General features: G+C 34.6%; 1 protein-coding gene across 1 annotated transcript in view; it reads left to right on the top strand.

Annotated features, from left to right (window-relative positions):
* LOC136025621 (proline dehydrogenase 1, mitochondrial-like) overlaps positions 1-22,961 on the top strand; it is a gene marked incomplete in the record, with an annotated part of 51,569 nt that overhangs the window by 18,668 nt on the left and 9,940 nt on the right. Inside the window, 3 exon segments of the mRNA XM_065701614.1 lie at positions 3,269-3,471; positions 10,273-10,466; positions 20,311-20,485. Coding sequence (XP_065557686.1) covers positions 3,269-3,471; positions 10,273-10,466; positions 20,311-20,485 — 572 coding nt within the window.

Below are 22,961 nucleotides of genomic sequence, written 5' to 3'. Positions count from 1 at the left end.
AAACTACGCTATTATCTGATAAACAATTGGGCTAAGGTCCCCAAACTAAGTTTACTTTTTTGGAAGTACTTCGCTAGGTAGAAGATGTCCAGGTTCTCCTCTCCGATTGTATAGTAAAACAAAGTAAAATATTTTTAGAAAGGATATAAGTAAGTGTCTTAGAATATTTTTTTTATAAGTCGTTTTAAAACATTCAGTGTTTCCTTCTGAGGATGAGTGATTGATGAAAAAATTAAACTAATACTAAAATGCTAAAGCATTAAAGTTTAAACTAACCTATTTATACAGAAATAATAATTATTTCTGGTTTTCCAATAGCTTACGGCTCATTCACTAGATTTGTCTGAGAAGGTTCATTAATAGGGCTCACCAAAGCCTTCAGTTGTAAATGCTTTAGTATTTCTGCTGATGACGATCGCTGTACATGTGATCGAAATAATCAGACTTTTATATCTGGGTAATTACTAATTAGTAAGGTCCCCAAACTAAGTTTACTTTTTTGGAAGTACTTCGCTAGGTAGAAGATGCCCAGCTTCTCCTCTCCGATTGTATAGCAAAACAAAGTAAAATATTTGTAGAAAGGATGTAAGTAAGTGTCTTATAAATTTTTTTTTAAGTCGTTTTAAAACATTAATTGTTTCCTTCTGAGGATGAGTGATTGATGAAAAAATTAAACTATTACTAAAATGCTAAAGTATTAAAATTTAAAACTAACCTATTTATACAGAAATAATAATTATTTCTGGTTTTCCAATAGTTTACGGCTCATTCACTAGATTTGTCTGAGAGAGTTCATTAATAGGGTTCACCAAAGCCTTCAGTTGTAAATGCTTTAGTATTTCTGCTGATGACGATCGCTGTACATGTGATCAAAATAACCAGACTTTTATATCTGGGTAATTACTAATTAGTAAGGTCCCCAAACTAAGTTACTTTTTTGGAAGTACTTCGCTAGGTAGAAGATGCCCAGCTTCTCCTCTCCGATTGTATAGCAAAACAAAGTAAAATATTTTTAGAAAGGATGTAAGTGTCTTAGAATATATTTTTTTATAAGTCGTTTTAAAACATTCAGTGTTTCCTTCTGAGGATGAGTGATTGATGAAAAAATTAAACTAATACTAAAATGCTAAAGTATTAAAATTTAAAACTAACCTATTTATACAGAAATAATAATTATTTCTGGTTTTCCAATAGTTTACGGCTCATTCACTAGATTTGTCTGAGAGAGTTCATTAATAGGGTTCACCAAAGCCTTCAGTTGTAAATGCTTTAGTATTTCTGCTGATGACGATCGCTGTCCACGTGATCAAAATAACCAGACTTTTATATCTGGGTAATTACTAATTAGTAAGGTCCCCAAGCTAAGTTTACTTTTTTGGAAGTACTTCGCTAGGTAGAAGATGCCCAGCTTCTCCTCTCCGATTGTATAGCAAAACAAAGTAAAATATTTTTAGAAAGGATGTAAACTTAGTTTACGGCTCATTCACTAGATTTGTCTGAGAGTTCATTAATAGGGTTCACCAAAGCCTTCAGTTGTAAATGCTTTAGTATTTCTGCTGATGACGATCGCTGTACATGTGATCGAAATAATCAGACTTTTGTATCTGTTTTCACTGTCTAATAAATGGACTTATTCCCATTTGAAAGAAAAACCAGTGTAGCATTATAGTAATCATCGTATGCTAGTATATAGCTGTGTCTCGGAATGACATTTTCATTAAATATTTTTTTGTTCGCGCTGAAGAAAAGAGACGATTGTCCTTTCAAGATATTTACTTTGTTTTTTTTTCAGTATGTCTGTTTGGCCTTAAAAAATTCCTTTTTTGTTCATTTTTTTATATTATGGTAGGCTTATGTGGCTTTTGGAATCATCTTGTCGTAAAAAGGATGTGGACAGAAAAAATCATAAAACCTTCACACACTCTTCCTACTTAGCTTCACGTGATTCATCCAGGAACCCATTTGGAACTTGGTCGACTCTGGCTAAACTTACAGAGTAACACCACTAACCCTTTCTCCGAACTAAATAATAGGTGACACCAAAACTCAAACCCCACCCAGAAGGACATGGGATTACCAGTCTAGAACGCTAATCACTCATCTGGAACAGGGGGGTGGTGAAATAACCATAAATAAATTTAAAGCCAACAAAACTCTCCCAAAGTGAACCAACCGTGATGTTTTAAAGGAACTAGCTCTCACCCCGCATTTCAGCTAGGGCGCAATTTTCTCGCCTGTGATTTAAATGGAGTACCAGATTCTAAACTGAAGAAGAAGGCGAGGAAACAACTAGTCATGCCGGATGCCATGTAAACAAAAAAAAAATCAAAATAAAAACATTCTTTGTTCTTTTCGACCCTTCTCAGATCTATTCATACCCGAAGGTCGTAAATTTGCCCAAGATTTTTCTATAGGGTGTAAGTGTGTCTATGCCTGAAAGCTGTGATTTTCTTGGAATTTTTGTTTGGTTACTTCAGAACAAGGTTGCAACGTTGAATCATGAAAATACATTAACAATATTAATTTATAAATTGAACAATATTTTATCTGTAAAATTGAACAGTAACTACCGTCTGATCCACAAATATAAATAGAAAGCTAGTTCTTCTAATCACTTTTTTTTTCTGATTTGAGGGGACCAAGAGTTGTGTTGCGACATAAGGGGTATTAGCGGCCCAGCAACGGGCAAACAATGTTTTTTATTCTAATGCTCAACGCTTATATCCTTAAATCTTTAGACCAAGAGGCTTCCAATGGTAAAAAAATATGAAGCTTTTAGGGCAGTATTAGAGTGGGTGTCATCATATTGAGCCATGATAATAGTCAAGCAAAACTGACGGTGGTTTTTGACCCTAAAAATTCGAATATTAACAATCTGTTGATTCGTAGTGAGAAATATACCTTCAAAGGACAAATACAGCTTCTTGATCTGTTTATGTTTTGTAGTCTATATAATTTATATGTTTTATAGTTTGTATGTTTTGTAGTCATGTTTCATTGCTTCTTTCTCTTTTTTTAATATTGTATCCGATATTGCCAAAAACTGCACAACCACATATATATATATATTTTTTTTAATTAAAAACGTATTTACCGTTTTTTTTTTTGGTAATTCTTTAAGATATATGGGTTGTATTGGTTTTAGCTCTTTGCAATAGCAATACCTGAAACCCTGAGATAAGAATCAATGTTGAAATATTTGCAACATGATCAGCATTTCATGGACTCCATACCCTTTAATGACTGTTTTTATCTGTTTCTTTTGTAGAACATGCCCGCTACCAAGCCCACGAAGAATTCGGTGATAGGCGATATAAAGCAACTGCCCGAACGTACTTCTACGAAAACGAAGCCAAATGCGACAAGAATATGGAAATTTTTTTGCGTTGTATTGAAGCTGTTTCAGGCGCAACACATGGCACGGGTTTTGCAGCTATAAAGATGACAGCTTTAGGAAGGCCCCAACTATTGGTATTTATTCCTCTTCTTTTGTAAATAACCCTTTAGTTGAGGAAATGATGAAAGCAAAAACACATAATTAAAACTAGAAGAAAAGATTATTAAAAAAACTATTAAAAGATTATAAAAAAAAACTATTAAAAGATTATAAAAAAGGGTATTTTGAAATTTTTTTTGGGGGGCAGCTATAAAGCTGCCCGAGTAAAGGGACAGAAATACGATTTTGCCCCAGTATACTGCCCCTATATAGCAGCTATAAAGCTGCTATAAAGGGTTTTGCAGCTATAAAGATGACAGCTTTAGGAAGGCCCCAGCTATTGGTATTTATTCCTCTTCTTTTCTAAGTTACTCTTTAGTTGAGGAAATGATGAAAGCAAAAACAAGCAATTAAAACTAGAAGAAAAGATTAAAAAAAGGGTATTTTGAAGTTTTTTTTTGGGGTAGCTATAAAGCTGCCCCAGTATAGGGGCAGAAATAGGATTTTGCCCCAGTATACTGCCCCTATATTGCAGCTATAAAGCTGCTATAAAGGTTTTTGCAGCTATAAAGATGACAGCTTTAGGAAGGTCCCAGCTATTGGTATTTATTCCTCTTCTTTTCTAAGTAACTCTTTAGGTGAGGAAATGATGAAAGCAAAAACAAGCAATTAAAAACTAGAAGAAAAGATTTTAAAAAAAAAAAAAATATTAAAACATTATAAAAAAGGGTATTTTGAAGTTTTTTTGGGGGGTAGCTATAAAGCTGCCCCAGTATTTTGGGCAGAAATACGATTTTGCCCCAGTATACTGCCCCTATATAGCAGCTATAAAGCTGCTATAAAGGGTTTTGCAGCTATAAAGATGACAGCTTTAGGAAGGCCCCAGCTATTGGTATTTATTCCTCTTCTTTTCTAAGTAACTCTTTAGTTGAGGAAATGATGAAAGCAAAAACAAGCAATTAAAACTAGAAGAAAAGATTAAAAAAAAACTATTAAAACATTATAAAAAAGGGTATTTTGAAGTTTTTTTTGGGGTAGCTATAAAGCTGCCCCAGTATAGGGGCAGAAATACGATTTTGCCCCAGTATACTGCCCCTATATAGCAGCTATAAAGCTGAAAGCTTTAGGAAGGCCTCATTTATTGGTATTTATTCCTCTTCTTTCCTAAATAATGCTTTAGATGAGTAAATGATGAAAGCAAAAACAAAATATTAAAACTAGAAGAAAAGATTATAAAAAAAAAACATTAAAAGATTATAGATTTTTTTAAAGATTATAAAAAAAGGGTATTTTCCACGGAAATAATTCGCCGTTTGGAATTCGCCACGGAAAGATGATAGCTTTAGGAAGGCCCCATTTATTGGTATTTATTCCTCTTCTTGTCTAAATAACCCTTCAGTTGAGGAAACGATGGAAGCAAAAACAAATTATTAAAAATAGAACAGAAGATTTAAAAAAAAAACCTATTAAAAGATCATAAAAAAAAACTATATTTTCCGCGGAGAGAATTCTCTGTGGGGAAAAAGTCTCCGGGTAATTTCCAGGGAGAATGTTACACGGGGGGCAAGGAGGAGAGAAGGGGATTTTCAATACGATTCGAAAAATGGTTGGAAATTAAATAAATAAATAAAAAATAAAAACAAGCTTATATAACTGAAAGTAAGGAGCGCCATCCAAACTTAAAACAAACAGAAATCATTCCCGTATTTGAAGATGGCTGTCTTTTCGAGACACACATACGATTTTAAAGTATTTTACATTGACAACTATCGCAACTAGTTTCAATTTTGTTCGCTCTCCTATAAAATTGAGAAAAAGCCAATGATATTTTGCATTGCAACAGGCGAGAATATAAAACCAAAAACCTAAATAAAACGGGGAACATATCTTCGCTGATGCAGTACAAATTCTCGGAGACTGTAACCAGCTCGAGGCCCTCCTCAGAATCATCACTTGATTCATCATCTTCATGGATAGCTTCTGTCTCTATGGCTCGGCATGGTGAGGGCTCTGACTTAGATATAACTTTGCAGCCTGGATTAGAAAATGGGGATGGCTCTCTTTAGGCATGTAGTTTTCAAGGAAGAGGAATCTAGCAATGTACTGATTCTATTACGGGTTCCTCGTCCCTGACCTCTTGTGGCTTTTTTTAAAGAGTGCAATATCTTCTCAACACACTGAATATGTATTATTGAATCTTCAAGGTCAACAAAGTTTTCTGAATGATTGATGTGGTGGTGAGTATATCTGAGGTTTGACAGACCAGAGTAGACTCTCTAGCTTCCATTCCTTATTGTTGAATCACTATATCCCCCCCCCCCACAATCCACTGTCATGTAGTAGTTGCAATAGAAGTAGTATTTGGATTAATACTAGCAGTAGCGGTGGTAGCAGTCGTTGTAGTTTTAATAGTAGTGTGCACATTTTGTATTTTGGTCAATTGATCTTTCTCTTTATTAAGTATTATTCAAGAACCCTTTTGCAATCTGAATGCTTTATATATCTCTGTATGAGAGGATTCAGAGTTGCTCTGAGGAGAGTAACCATTTTTTTTTTTTTTTTTTTTTTTTTTTTTTTTTTTTTTTGTCCTCTCAATTTCTCCAAATACCAATTTGGCTGAGCGGCCTCTCCGGGCTATATTTCCGGTGAGCCACTTATATCTATTTTGACAACAACGACCCTCACCTCCTATGAGCTGTTGGTGTCCAACTCAATGCTGTAGTACCACGCTACAAAACCATCTCCAGTCCACGCTCGTAATGGACCCATTTTGTAGCTCTCGTATGGCAAAACGATGCTCCCACTTAAAGAATGATAAATAAACAACATTAATTTGTTTGCTGGTATTTGAATGCCTTACAGGAAGTTTCCTTTTCTGTCACTGACTGAGAAGTAGTACTGTTTTCTAAGCTTCTTGATACCCGAGTCCTGAAAATAGAAAAAGAAAATAGCAATATAAATAAATGAAAAAAGTATTAAAAACAAACTATTTAATCTTTAAATTATTTTATTGAAAAAAAATAGTTTCCTATACAAATTCCTTTTTGAGGCTTTTAAAAGGACTGTTAAAGTAACAACTTATTTGACTTTTTTTTAGTATATTGTCTAATTGATTTTTACAGGTAAAATATTTTAAAAACTGACCATTCAATGCTAAGACAATATTTGATCTCTTGATGTAGTTAATATTCTACACATTTCAGGCATATAGTTTATATTCTACACATTGATGGCACAAATTGAAAAAACAGCAATGAATACAAATTGAAAAATATAATAAATATTAACTAATGTAAACTAAAAGAAAAAACATACTTGACAAAAATAACAATAATTATAAACTGAAAAATTACAGTAAATACAAACTGAATAAAGTGATAAACATAAATTAATAAGAACTAAAATAATATATCTAAAAATTCAACGCTGGTATCATCTTTCTCATAAAATAAACTATGAATTTTGTAATTGTCTTTAGATTTTCAAAAAGTTACCATCTTTTTCCAAAAATTTAAAAGCTGCGTCAAGGTGCATGCAGGTAAAACGTTCATAAATTGACATGACTGATTAAACAGAATTTGGTAAACAATACTAAGATACGTAATTTGACAAAACTACGCCAATATTTTTCTACGGCTTCTTCTGCTTTTTTCCCAGTAGAAGAAAAGTGATTTGTAATTTTTTCGCTAAGCTTTTAAAAAGTGATCTACAGTCGAAATTTTGGCGTTAAACTTGTGGATCCAGCCCATTCGTACTCTGACTATACTTTATAACTAACTACAGTTAGTGAACTGTAATGTATAATTATAGATATAACAATAATTTTTACATTGGTGCCTAGAAAATATACAATTTTCCACAGATACCAGAAAATGTTTGACATTTAAGGATAATATTTATAAAATGAAATTTATGTGGGATTTGTTTACTAGTGCCTTTAGAGTGTATTGCTTTTGGATCATTGAATTATAAACAAATGATATGTTTTAAACCACTTTTTAAACCCATTTCTTGTGATAATCGTAATTTATGTGGTGACAAAAATAATTTACCTTTTTTGACTCCCTTTAAGGACTTTTTAAGGACTCTAAATGGAATTTGTCCCTGGAGCAGTTGTTATATTTAAAAAGAGCATAAAAAAAGCATCAGCTGTTGTATTCACTTTTTTCTCGTTAAGTTATGTGAGAAAAGAAATTTTTTTCAGTGTAAACTCAAAACGAAGCTTAAACTACCAAAAAATGAGTGGGGTCACCCCCCCCCGTTGCCTTTTAAGGACCACAACAGAATTTGCACTTTATTGAAAACAATTTCTATTTTGGCCTATGTGGTTTTATTTTTCATTATATAAAAAGGTCACCTTAATAACCGAAAAAACTAAAACAAAACAAATGAATATGTATTGGCAGTTTTATACATATAATTACATTAATTCTGTAGAGTCTCAACAATTTTGTATTTATTAAAGTTGTCAAAGAGAAACCGTTGAAAAAGGTATTTCGTTTTCAGTAAAGTGCAAATTACGTTCCGGTCTTTAGAAGACACCGGCATTTGAAAGTTGAAAGCAAGTTTTATATATTGAATAATGACGATTTTCAAACATGTAATACTAAAGCAATGAGGTTTTAAAAAGGTATGGCTTCCGAAAATACATATGCGATGCAAGCCAATGAAATTAAAGTAGACCTTTTACCATGGAATTATAGGAAAACCATCTCTCGTTTCCCTAGGCTATTATTTCTAAGTGCTTGTAACTTTTAACTGCAACTACTTACTTACTTTTACTTGTTGCACCATCCAAGTCGCATCCAGGCTTATGGCGCCAAGCAGATGACGACATGCTTATTTCCAAGTTATTTTGCTCGATGGTGGCAGGCTCCATAATCGCTATCCGGTGATGATTCCACTTCACCCAAATTTTCCCCCTTCGTTCTTCTACCATGTTGGCAATGGAGACATTTTTTTATTTGCTCTTCTGATTTCTGCATGGTGTGGAAAGACCACCTCAGACGCCTCATTTTGACAATATCATGGTCAAATGGGTGATCCCCTCATACGTTTCTTGGGGATAAGGTTCATCATAAGATCTCCAGTTTTTGGGTCACCCCTAGTGCGTTAGCCATCACCTTGCTTGGCGTTAGTCTTAGTGATGTTTACACCCTTTCACAATTCCTCGAAAATGTTCTTTGGACTAAATGTGCCTCATCACTCATATGAAATCCAAATATGTAAAATCTATAGCTTTTGCCATTTGAAATCTCCATTTGATCTCCAGTTTTTGGGTCACCCCTAGTGCGTTAGCCATCACCTTGCTTGGCGTGAATTTTAGTGATGTTTACACCCTTTCACCGTTCCTCGAAAATGTTCTTTGGACTAAATGTGCCTCATCACTCATATGAAATCCAAATATGTAAAATCTATAGCTTTTGCCATTTGAAATTTTGGAATGGTCAAAAGGAGGTTTTAGGGATTGTCTCTGTCCAGGGCGTGTTAGTTCCTTTAATTTACGTCATAAAATGTATATCTATTCGATTCTACGTCACGTCATGAAAAGTCACAAATAGTTAAAACTAATAAATGAAATTCTGTGGAGCTCACAATTTGGCGTTATTATGTCCAGGAAATCTGAATCTGAAGAGGGCTTGGTTCCCCACAGACTTCATGTTTGCTATATTTTATATATAACTACATGTTTTTATATAAATTATCGTTTTTTGTTTGTTTGTTATTTTTTTTCTTGTTTTTTTTTTTTTTTTACAAGGAATTTCACTAATAATATAGGGGAGGAGGAGGGATTAAGGATTTTTTTAACGAAGTTGCTGAAAAGAGGTATTCTTCAATTACTTTTGGGGGGGGGGGCAATTTCTTTTTAATGGAAATTTAGAAGGTATTTTTCTAAATCTAGAGTAATGTTTTTTAATAGTATAAACGTGGTAGTAGTCGCCATTATAAATTTGAGCTGTCATTTTGCTGAGTTGTCATTTAGCTGTCATGTTCTTGGAGTCACTGTAGCTATTGACGTGGATTATCAAGACAAATACTTTGGCGGCCACGGAGTGGAACGACCTGGCCACAGTTTTCTGCTCGGCATATTTTTCAAGCTGTTGTAGACACGTTGTGAGTTACTGTAGTTACTGACGTGGATTATCAAGGCGTGTATTTTGGCGGCAACGGAGTGATGCGATCCGGTCATTTCTGGCAGGTCTTGCCAAGTTCTTGTAGTTACTTACTGTGAATCACTTGCCTGGAGTCACATTGACGTTAGTAATCAAGACGTGTATTTGCGGCGGCCACGTGCTGAAACGGCTCGGTCCCAGTTATTTTAGTCACTTACTGTGAGTCACTGTAGTTATTGATGTGGATTATCAAGACGTGTGTTTTGGCGGCCATGGAGTGATACAACCTGGTCACAATTTTCTACTCGGCACATCTTGCCAAGTTCCTGGAGTCAAGTTACTGTGATTTTGCGTGAGCATAGCCGAATGATTCTCAGCGGAAATCTGATGGATTTTTGGACTGATGGATCATTTTATCTGATTTTTGTCTTAGTTAAATAATCAATATAAATTTATGTACGGAAATCATATAAGTGAATTAATGTTTGACATGTGTTGATAGCCCATTGACGGGCTATTGTTTAGTTTTTCTTTATTTATATAGGGAAAACTCCATGTGTTGGAGTTAACCTGACGAACCGAAAGGTTCTCTAGTTTTTTTTTTTTTTTTTTTTTGCAAATTTGTCAGTAAACAAAATAACACTTCTGAAAAAAGAACAAGATTAGGGAAAACTAAAACCTAACAAATAATATTTGTAAACTAATGAATATATTCTTTTTTAGCTTCAGTTGTCTGAAACCATTATGAGAGCACGCCAGTATTTCTCTGATGTGACAAAGGTAGACATTACTGGTAACATCATGGCTAAACACGTTTCACCCAAGTTGTTTGAGAGGAGGTTCAAGGAGGCAGATATTTCAGTTGATAATCCAGAGATTCAAAAATGGCTGAAACAAATGACTTATGACAAAGAAGGGTAAGAGGTGGCAGTCATTTTTATGTGCCCTCCCCCTCCCCAAATCCTGAATTTTTCTAAATTTTTGGGCACTTCTAAAAAAAATTATTGTCCCCCCCCCCCGAAAAAAGTCTTGCTTATGTCCCTGAGTATATTATTATTTAGTATCTTGATATTTTTTAATTCGGGGTTTTTCATGCGGGAACCTTGAGATAGTAGGCCTTACTCGCTGACAAACCAGATTCTTGACATGACATTCAGATGGAGCAAGGAAGTTTTTAAAACTGGTTTTTTAATTGCAAATGTGGAATAGCAAAGTTCGTAACCGGTGGAATCCACAATCCAAAATTGTAATTTTTCTTTCTTAGAAAGCTGTCGTACTCAAAATTTAGATCTAATTGTTGTTTTAATGATCTAGATTGGGATGAACGTCATATTTGACGTTCATAATACTGAAAATCCAGATTTGTCGTTTTGATGATCTAGATTGTGAATGGAACGTCATATTTGACGATCTTAAGACTGGAAATCAGATCATCGTTCCGATTACCTAGATAGTAAATGAAACGTTATATTTGACGTTTTTAACGCTGACAAACTACATCGTCGTTCCGATGACCTAGATCGTGAATGGAGAGTAATATTTGACGCACATATCACTGAAAAACTAGATCGTCGTTTCAACGACCTAGATTGTGAATGGAATGTTATATTTGACGTTCTTAACGCTGACTAGATTGTCCTTCCGCTGACCTAGATCGTGAATGGAGAGTAATATTTGACGTGCATGTCACTGAAAAACCAGATCGTCATTTCGATGACCTAGATTGTGAATGGAATGTTATATTTGACGTTCTTGTCGCTGATTAGATTGTCCTTCCGCTGACCTAGATCGTGAATGGAGAGTAATATTTGACGTGCATATCACTGAAAAACCAGATCGTCGTTTCAATGACCTAGATTGTGAATGGAATGTTATATTTGACGTTCTTAACGCTGACTAGATTGTCCTTCTGATTACCTAGATCGTGAATGGAGAGTAATATTTGACGTACATATCACTGAAAAACCAGATCGTCGTTTCAATGACCTAGATTGTGAATGGAATGTTATATTTGACGTTCTTAACGCTGACTAGATTGTCCTTCTGATAACTAGATCGTGAATGGAGAGTAATATTTGACGTACATATCACTGAAAAACCAGATCGTCGTTTCAATGACCTAGATTGTGAATGGAATGTTATATTTGACGTTCCTGGCGCTGACTAGATTGTCCTTCTGATAACCTAGATCATGAATGGAGAGTAATATTTGACGTACATATCACTGAAAAACCAGATCGTCGTTTCAATGACCTAGATTGTGAATGGAATGTTATATTTGACGTTCTTAACGCTGACTAGATTGTCCTTCTGATAACCTAGATCGTGAATGGAGAGTAATATTTGACGTACATATCACTGAAAAACCAGATCGTCGTTTCAATGACCTAGATTGGGAATGGAATGTTATATTTGACGTTCTTAACGCTGACTAGATTGTCCTTCTGATAACCTAGATCGTGAATGGAGAGTAATATTTGACGTGCATGTCACTGAAAAACCAGATCGTCATTTCGGTGACCTAGATCGTGAATGGAAAGTTATATTTGACGTTATTAATGCTGAAAAACTACATCGTCGTTCCGATTACCTAGATTGTGAATATCATGACACTGACAAACCAGACCATTGTTCTGATGACATTGATTGTGAGTGGAACGTCATATTTGGTGTTCGTAACAATGACAAATCAGATTCTTGACTCAACATTCAGAATTGCCTATAAACAAAAAGTTTTAAAACTAGATTAGTGAATTGCAGCTTTGTGAAAGCAAAATTTGTAAACCTAACACACGATCGGGCAAAATTCTATCCCCAGATCCAAATTCTCTTTCTAGCACAGTTGTCACACTCACAATCTAGATTATAGACTCACAATTCTGCTTGGTGTTTTGATGATCCGGATTGTGGGTCGAATGTTATATTTCATTTTTATAACACTAAAAGTACGGATTTGTTGTTCTGATGATCTAGATTGTGAGTGGAACGACATATTTTCAATTATAGCTTCAAGTTACTTGATCTGTATGGATTTATAATTCGATTTGTCAGCGAGAAAGGCCTATTGTTTAATTTTGATAACAAATCAAAAGAGCACAAGAGAAATGACTGTATTTTGCTCATCTAAAAAAAAGCACAAAGGACGCCTCAAATGTGACCCCAAAGAGTACAAGAGAAATGAGTGTATTATGCATATTGGCCACAGACCGTGGTTCTGATACCAAAGCTTGTATCACCAAAAACAGTACTGTTCAAAACACAAGAACATTTTGGTCAGTTGGTCGGAGGGGCCAGGTCTTTGGTTGCTACCACAGAAACTGCTGATCAACCTTTAGTTGCCAGTGCCTTTGTTCAGCACAAATATAAGGTCAATGATGGTTTATTGACCTGTGAATGACTATTGTATATGAAGATTTCTCGTCTGGGATAATAACTCACACTTCTGGTAATTATAATGATACTATGGTTACCAAGGCTATCGGCATATTAAGCTTGTTGCTGGTGATATTGATTGTTCCATTAGAAACAAATTTAAGTCCCAAGAAGTCGAATTTTGCCTGTAATGTTTTAAGTCGAATACTGGTATTTGTGTCTTCTATTTTTTTCTAATGATTTTTTGAAATATTTATTTCTTGTTCAAAATATTATTATTTCCTCAAGGTGTGAGTTGGGAAAATGGTTTAAAAAGATATGAATTGTGTCGAATAATACGGTAAATTACGTTGCAAATTAATACAGGTTATGGTTGCAACGGGTTATGAATTCTCTCTGCAATCGGTTATGATTTGCTTATTTTGAGTGAGAAAAACTACTATGTAGGTATATTTTGATTTAATATTTAATATATAGAGATGTTTAGGAATTAGGTTAGGCATTTAATATAATCTGTTCTGAGTGGCCTGCTTTCCATAATTTTCTGATGTAGTTCATTTTGTTAATAAGTATTATATTTTAATCATATTTTGGTATATTTCATTAGGATTAAAGTAACTTCACTTGTTGGGTGTGTTCTGAATATTTAATAGGTACTATATCATTAATTAATTTAATAGACTCAATTAATCCCTCATTTAGATAGTTTAATTGATCAATTAAGCTAAGAAATTAATCAAATTAATTTAGTTAATTTTCGACCATAGTATCATTATAATTACCATAGTATAATCAATTTTTTAATGTACCAAAATCAAAAGTACTGTATCATATTTACTCTAATGCTGCTAACAGAGTGTAGTATTAAAAGTCTGAAGTATATTTATGAATGGAGTTGTACACTCCAATGCTATTAGTATTATAAAAAATAATACATACCCAACTGCATGCTGACGCTCATTGATCACTATACAACTACTATAAAAGCATCATTTAATTTTCTGGGAGAACAATATTGATTGGCAGCCTGACAGTCACATGCAATATGAAGCTGTGACAATAATTTGTCACAGCTGTTATAAATAGTTTGTTGTTGGAAAACTAAATTTCAGCAATGTTACTGCTGTCCCATTTAAATCACATCAAAACAGGATGTATTTGCAATCAAAAAGAACAGGGAGATCTTGTACAGTATGTAGATGCTCAAATCAGAGCTCCTGTGATCCTGATGGGATCAGAGTCACAAGTTATATTTTTCTCAAGTTCTGCAATTAAATTATTTTTAATAAAATGGTTAATGACTTATCAGTTTAATTGATTTGATCAGCTAATATAATTTGTCTAATTAATTAATTTTTTGGATTAAACTAAGTTTGTCATTGGAAAACTAAATTCCATAACTGTAGTCTAATGTGCAGTATATATTGTGCATATGGTGTATTATGCATATAATATATTGTGTATATAGTATATAATGTGCTCAAAATTAGATCCTTTGCAGCTCTAAACCCGATAGGATGGATGTGAGGTTTTTTCTTAATTTGTGAAGCCAAGTTATTTTTAATAATATAAATAGTTACTTTAATTATCATTTTAATACATCTAGTTAATTAAACTAATTAATTAATCAAATTAATTGGATTAATTTTAAGTAAATTACGCTTGTTATTAGAGAACTAAATTCCAGCAATGGTACCGTCGTCTCATTTCAGTTACATAGATATACGATGTGTTTGGAATCAGCAAGAGCAAGGACCACCTAATGTGCAGTATGTAGATGCTGAAAATCAGAGCTACCGTAGCTCTGAATCTGACGGAATGGTTGCGACGTTCGTAAATTTAAATGTAGAATTTCACTTCGAATGGTGAAGGTCAAATATGTATTTGGTGTTGAAAAGATGGAGGGCCATCAGCCGTGGAGTATATTTTGAACTTTGGTGCTCAGAATTGGAGCTTCTGTAACTATTTCACGGGATTGTTGTGACCTTGGTAAATTTATTGTAGAATTTCACTTCAGATGGTGAAGGTTTAATCTGGTGTTTCTGCGGTAGCTTGCACCATTTAAAAAAAAATTGTTTGGTTTTCTTCACTCTTGTAGTAGCAGCTTTCTTCTTCTTTCAAATTATTCTTCTTCTTCTGATTATGGATTCAACGAGGCTCAGAGAGAAAAAAAAAAAAGAAAAACTAAGTCCAAAAATGCGCTGCATTTGTATTTTTCATATTTGTACTCGCAACTTCCAGTGGAAATGTTGGCCAAAAATGCAATTTATTTGTATTTTTGGTAATTTTTTTTTTCTTGTACCTTGCATCATAAGTTTTGTTCCTAAATCAATTCAAACTTCTCTTCTCTTTCCGCGGGAAGACTGGTCTAAAATGTTTATTTTAAGGCCTGGTTGGTGTAAATAGTTTTATTTTTATTTCCTATTTGTATCTCCTCTCCCTCAAGAAAAAAATAGGCAGAAAATTTGCTGCGTTCGTATTTTTATGGCACTTGTTATCTACCAAGTGACACATAGCGATTGCAAATTCTGTCGGTCGGTCTGTCTTTCTGTCTTGGTTTTGCTAGTTTAGGTACTTTCAGGTAAGCTAGGACGATGAAATTTGGCAGGCTTATCAGAAACCAGTTCAGATAAATTTAGATATTGTTATTCGCCCGATTCGACCATCTGAGAGGTGGGAGTAGAGGACGGTTAAATTGGAAAAATAGAAAAAAAGAGGTATTTTAACTTACGAAGGAGTGATCGGATCTTAGTGAAATTTGATATTTAGAAGGACCTCGTAACACAGATCTCTTATTTTAGATCCCGGCCGGATCCAGCGTCATTGGCGCGGGGGCAGAAGTCTTGGAAAACACTTAAAGCGTAGAGATCAGGATGAAAATTGGTGGGAATAATCAGAACAAGTCCACGATGTGTGACTGATATAACCAGAACGGATCCGCTCTTTTTGGGGGAGTTGAGGGGGGGGGGTTAATTCTGAAAAATTAGAAAAAATGAGGTACTTTTTGCTTACGGAGGAGTGATTGGATCTTAATGGATTATCATATTTAGAAGGACCTCGTAACTCGGATCTCCTATTTTAAATCCTGGCCGGATCCAGCGTCATTAGGTGGGGGGACCGGAAATTTTGGAGCACACTTAAAGCGGAGAGATCAGGATGAAAATTGGTGTGAAGGATAAGAACAAGTCCAAAATACGTGACTGACATAACCGGACCTGATCCGCTCTCTTTTTGTGGAGTTGGGGCGGGGGGTGTAATTTGGAAAAATTAGAAAAAATGAGGCATTTTAAACTTAGGAACGGGTTATCAGATATTAATGATATTTGATATTTAGAAGGATCTTGTGCTTCAGAGCTCTTATTTTAAATCCTGACCCTATCTGGTGATATTGGGGGGAGTTGGAGGGGAAACCGGAATTCTTGTAAAACATGAAAATTGAGGTATCTTTATGTTACGAATGGGTGATGAAATCTTAATGAACCTTGATTTATAGAAGGATCTTATGTCTCAGGTGCTCCATTTTCAATTCGAATCAGAATATAGGGGAAATAGGGGACTGAAGGGGGGAAACAGAAATCTTGGAAGCCAGAAATCTTGAAAAACGCATAGAGTGGAGAGATCAGGATGAAACTTGATGGGAAAAATAAGTTAAAGTTATAGATACATGATTGACATAATTGGAACGGATCCGTTCTCTTTGGGGGAGGTTAATTCGGAAAAATTTGAAAAATTGGGGTATGTTTAAATTAAGAACAGGTGACCAGATTTTAATGAAATTTGATATTTAGAAGGAACTCATGTATCAGAGCTCTTATTTCAAATCCCGACCAAATCTGTTGACATTGGGAGGAGCTGGAGGGGAAAACCGGAAATCTTGGAAAACCCTAGAGTGGAGAAATCGGGATGAAACTTGGTGAGTAGAATAAGCAAATGTCATAGATACGTGATTGACGTAACCGTACTGGATCCGCTCTCTTTGGGGGAGTCAGGGGGTGGGGATCAGTGCTTTGGCGAGTTTGTTGCTTCTGGACATGCTATGACTATGAAAATTGGTAGGCTTGTCAGTGACCTGCACGAATTTACCTGATAAATTCGGTTTCCTGATTCTACCATTGGGGGGGGGGCTGACGGGGAGAAACAATTAGAAAAAATAATGTATTTTTAATTTACGAGTGGGTGATCGGATTTTAATAAATTTTGATATTTAGAAGGAATTCGTGTCAGAGCTCGCTAGGCATGTGAGGGAACTGAACAAATTGACTTGATGAAGTTGTTTTCCTCGATTCGACCATCTGGGGGGCTGAATGAAGAGGAAAAATTCGAAAAAATTAGGTATTTATAACTTACGAGTGGGTGATCGGATCTTAATGAATTTTGATGTTTAGAATGACCCTGTAACTCAGCTCTCTTATTTTAAATCCCGACTGGAATTAAGCCTCTGATTTTCCTTTTAAATCATTCTTTTGATTCTTAGAATTTTGCTACAGCTCATGCCATATGAGCTCTTGGCTCTTCCGGCCTCGTCACAAGTGCCATATGAGCTCTAAGCTCTTGTGGATACTTGTGTTGCGAGAGCAACACTTTAGTTTTGTCGTTTTTTTTTTCTCCTAGAACCCCAATCTCAGCTTATTCCTTGAATATGGCAAGGATCTAACCTCTGCGGTTTTTACGGAGTGTTGACCTTAGGCCGGATTGATGAATATGACATTGCATTTTGGAAAGCTTCGTCGAACTCTTGCCTTTGGCCAAAAATCTATTGTTTCTACCCCTTTCTGTTCGTGATTTCAGCTGAGTTTATCATTCGTTTTTTTGCACTTGGGATTGCGGTAGAGAAATGGTGTCAGACGTGCCTCTTAAACTTTAAAAGTTCTCTTATTGCTAAAGAAATTAGAGTTTATTCTTAACTCCTTTCTAAGTGATGACGTTAGAAACTTGGCTTACGACAAAAAAGTTAACTTTTGAACTAAGACAGATAGATTTTGTATTTCAACGCCAATCGATAGCTCTTGATGAGCAGATCAAAGCATATGTCAACCATTTTTGGGTAGAAAAATTCTTTCAGTAGATATATCAGTTTGAAAGTTTAAAGGGTTTGATAACTTCAGTAGTAAGGTACACACAGAAACCAAAAATAGGCCGGCAGAGAAATGCTGTCAAATGTGCCTCTTTGAAAGTTCTCTCATTGCTAAGGAAATTAGAGTTTATTCTTTGCTCCTTTCTAAATGATGATGTTAGAAAGTTAGCCTACGGAAAAGTTTCAACTTTTGAACCAAGACGGATAGATTTTTTTCGACGGTAGTCGATAGCTCTTGATGAGCTGATCAAAGTATATGCCATCCATTTTTTGGTAGAAAAATTTCTTCATGAGATATACCAGTTTGGAAGTTTAAAGGGGTTGACGACTTCAGTAGTGAGGTACACACTGAAACCAAAAATAGGCCGATACCTATTGTGAGACATATAGGGGAGTTTTAAGCAAAAGCTGGCTGTTAGCTCATAATAATCTTCGGCAATGAGAGGTTCGCAACTTTTGCTAGTTGGTGTACCTATTATTTGTTCCCGGTGTACTTGATGGTAAGACCAATTTGGTTCCAGTGATAAGACATGTAGGGGACTTGTAAGTAATAATCGGCTGTCAGGCTACAATCTTCTTCAGAGATGAGGGGTTTGTAACTTTTGCGAGTTGGTGTACCTAGTATTTGTTTTAAGATCCTTAGAGATTAACAACTTCAGCGTTTAGTCGAAGCGAGGAAACAAAACCAAAGTGTTGCCCTTGCAACACTTTACTTGGCGAAGCCGAACAAACATTGCCGCAATACCTCACGTTGCCAATGCAACGTGTAGATCGATGTAGATCTAGTTGTACTTGTAGCTTCCAGTGAAAATATCGGTCAAAAATGCAACTTATTTGTATTTTCGATATGTTTTTCTTGTAGCTTGCATAACCTTTACATTTATGGTTTTTTTTTTAAATCGGTCCAACCCCCTCCTCCCCTTTCCACGGGAAGACTGGTCTAAAGAGTTTATATTTTAAGGCCTGATTGGTGTAAATAATTGTATTTTGGTTTTGTATTTGCATATCCTCTCCCTCAAGAAAAAAAAGGTCAAAAAATCTGTACCAAAAAGTGCACTATGTTTGTATTCGTAGCTTTGTACGCAAAAAAAAAAAAAAACTTTCTATTTTCGAAATATTGTGACAATAGATCACTGGATAGGTCCTGTGACCCCATCTCTCCCTGTTCCTTTTTCTTTAGACAATTAGAGCCTGCTCCTTCAAGCAATTAACTTCAAGCAATTTCTCTTTAACTTCAAGCAATTTCTGTTTTTTGGCAAAAAAAATAATCTACTAATTCGTTTTGCCTTTGGTTTTTTCCCATGTTCTTCCGTTCTTGATTTTTGCTACACTCCGTTCTAATCGCTATATACCGTTATTTTATTTTGTTTTATACGGTTCCTTCCTTTTAACTATCCTGATTGCATGATTTTGCGCTTTAACTTTTTTTATTAATATCCCCTTCTTCCTTTCGATCATATCAAGTTTCTATTTATTTTAGTGTTTATTTCAGTATCCATTTACTGTTCTTTTCTTTTAACTATCCTAATTGTATGATTTTGCCCTTTAGATATTTTGTTAATACCCTCTTCTATATTATGATAAGTTTTAACTCTTTTTACCATTTTGCTACTACAATTATCTGGTTTGTGTTACTGGTCTGGCACAAAATATATCCCTACTTGCTCTGTAAGAATTACGTCTTTCTTAGCTCTTTACTTACAGTTCGCTACCAATACGAGAAAACATGAAAACGAGAACAAAAAGGGATATTTCAATTGCAGTGTTGTCCCAGAAGCCTTATAGACTTTAATATCCGCTACAATTCTCACATTCAACGCTTCTAACAAGTTAAACCACCTTTAGTTTAACAATATATGACTATATTTATTGCTAAACATATTTATTCAAACTTTAGTCTTTTAGTGGAAGAATTTATTATCAGTTTAATAATATTTAGTGACTACTCTGACTAAATATAGTGTTACCCTATGCTCGATACGATACCCAAGTATCAATACTCAACGGTATGATTTTGATAAACTGATAGTATTGAAGACTGTCGATACTTTTGGTATCGTATCGAGCACAGGTTAGCACTTTGGGACGCCATCTGGCTGCTTCACCGTACGAATAGAAAAAAAATCATTCGAAATGACTTGAAGAAATGATTAAACCAGAATAATGAACTACTCAAATTGAGGGTAACAAGCCTATAGTTGTAGTTGTTTACAATTAAAGCTTTTCATTCCGACCTTTTTATTCTAGATTTTTTTATTGTTTATATTATTTAATGTAAAATTATTTAATTTATGTCTTTATTCTTATGTTTACAGTTTAATCAACTTGTTTTCTTGGAGTGGTTTGATCGATGCCAATATACTCCTTAGTGAATTGTTCAAAGTTCCCAATTTGAAAACCGGTAAATTGGAGCCCATTATTTCAGCTTTAACAGAAGAAGAAGAGGAAATGTTTTTTAATATGATGAGAAGGTTAAACAGCATATTTGAGGTATTATTTTTCAGCTTTTTCAGTCTTCAAGAAATGTTTTCCGAATTTCTTGTCGTATATAAGATCTGTGTATTTTTCTGTCATTCCAGTGCGATTCTGTTTTTTTGTTTTTTTTTTTTTATGAGGATATGGTACCTTAAAGGAACCATGTCTCTTCCATTATAATTTTTAGTTGTGTGGCCAAACTATTAGAATTTTCCAGTACCCAGGGGTGGTGTTGCCATTGCCTGTAGAGATTCGATTAGAGATCCGAATAAAGAGCAGAAAACTAAAAGCCGACACCTACTTTTCCGGGAATCTTAGAAAAACTATTTAACTTCTCTCGTTTTGTACCGGAAATAAAGGTAATCAGACTTAATGAAACTGGCGTCATTAAAAAATGTGAATTTTTCTTTTTGATTAAATGGAGCAAATTTTTTTTAAGGTCGGGAAGGGCAATGCTTAAAAATAATGTTGCACAGCTGCTTGGAAAACGCTAAAAATTCGCTCGAAAAAAGTATTATTTGAGTACTCGCTTTGATTGAAAACTTTGCCGCCACGAGGGATGTATTATTTGTGCTGTTGGCACATTGAATAGATAGTGCTTAGCTTAACAATTAGTAAAATATTCTACTTTTTCTTTATTTTAAACTACCCTTTCGTTAGCTTTTTGAACTGTTGGCACATTTAAGATCCCCTATCGATTTTTACCAAAATTGCTTTGGGAGCTCCCTGTAGTTCTGGGAAAATTCTCTAATGGGTTTTTTGTCTTTGAGACGGTCAGCTGACGCTGAGACTCGCAAAATGATTTTTGAGGTAAAATATTCGATAAAAGCCTCGTTTTCAGGCTCAGTAGGCTTCAACATGGCCTTGGTGCGCGTAGCGCATTTGTTTTTAAAACTTCTTAGTAAAATCCTCGTGCGGGCTTCAACACGGTTGGATGCGTGTAGCGTAACAAGAGTTTTCAAAAACCAGGCTTTAGAACCAAAACTTTGGATAAAAAAAACTTGAAAACGTTTTATTCTTGAAAAGCTGGGACTATGAGCGGAGATTTCTAAAATTGTGCTGCATGAACTAGTGCTCAACTTAAAAAAAAAATATCCAAATGTTAAATCTATCTGTAAAAAAATAAAGAAAGTAAAATTTAAAAAAAAGCAACAAATCTTTAATTTATCTCTAAAAAAATTATGTAAAATTAAGAACAAATCTATAGATCTTAAGTGTTTCTATAATCTAATCTATGAATCATAAATCTTATACATCTATTTAAATTGGATTAAAAAATGTAAAAATATTTGTTAGTATATGATATTTCAGATTTTCATTAATTTAATCTTCAATCATTTTCACTTTCTTTTTTAGTCGCAGACTCATAATTGCAATGACAGTTTCTTCTACTAAATGTTTCTTTTGTCCCAAACACTTGGGCAATAAATTTAAAACTGATCATAGAAAAAAAAATTATTCTTTTGGCCTTGAAAATGATCTTTAAAGTTTCGAGCAAATTGCACATCCACATCATACAAATCAAGCTTTTTCCCATCATTAAAAGGATTCCCAGTATGTATTATTTTTTTTGCAGCCTTTGCCCCAAGGCTGTGGGTTTATGTCATCCCCTGAGATATATCTACTGGACGTTTCGTTTATTCCGAAAAAATGGCTATCGGATTAGAAATCCTGCGGGGAGGTGGCAGAATAGCAAAAAAGGGCGTGAAAGGGAGGCTGGTAGCCCTCCAATTACATTCAACTTTTAAATATGTATTAGAAGTTTCAATTTTCAATCAACCAAGCCCCCTCCAGAGTTTTTTCTTTAACCATATCGTTTATTAGTAGTGGCTGGACACATCAATATATCGAAGAAATATGGCTCTCTACTCAGGCACGGCTAAAACTGATTATGTATTAAAATAAATAGAACTTGAACCTAACCTAACCTGTATACGCTATTAAAAAAAAAAAAAAAAAGAAAAAAAAGTCTCAGATCTTGCATACAAGTCCATTAAATTGAAATGTCAGTTCATTTGTTGATAGCTAAGTTTATCCATCATCCTTCCATGCGTTACTCCTCTGGCAGAACTAATGTGGATAGTCATAGAACTAAGAGATATAAGATTGATTTGATTTTGGGTTGACGCGTGAAGGACAATGTCCACTGGACTAGTATGCAAAATCTGGGACAGAATTTGCTTGGACTCACAGGCGAACAAGTGAAACCTAAGCCTAATAGGCTTGGCCGCTTGTAGTCTAAAGGTGGAAAACCATGTCATAGGATTGATACATGACCAACAAGTCCTCTGGACTCGCAGGCGAACGTTGAAACCTTTAGTTTTCTAAGTGTTTGGTTAAATGCCATGGGTAAACTGCGGGAGTAACTATGACTCTCTTATTGGACAAATTAAAAAAAACAAACATTGAATTAAAAAATATTAATCAAAACATTCAAAATATATACACTTTTAAGTGGTTATAGAAGGTTCTGCTCTTAGCTCTGCTTATA

Source organism: Artemia franciscana, chromosome 4 (genome assembly GCF_032884065.1).
Source record: "Artemia franciscana chromosome 4, ASM3288406v1, whole genome shotgun sequence".
In the NCBI taxonomy this organism is placed as follows: Eukaryota; Metazoa; Arthropoda; class Branchiopoda; order Anostraca; family Artemiidae; genus Artemia; species Artemia franciscana.
This window is presented reverse-complemented; position numbering and strand designations above follow the sequence as displayed.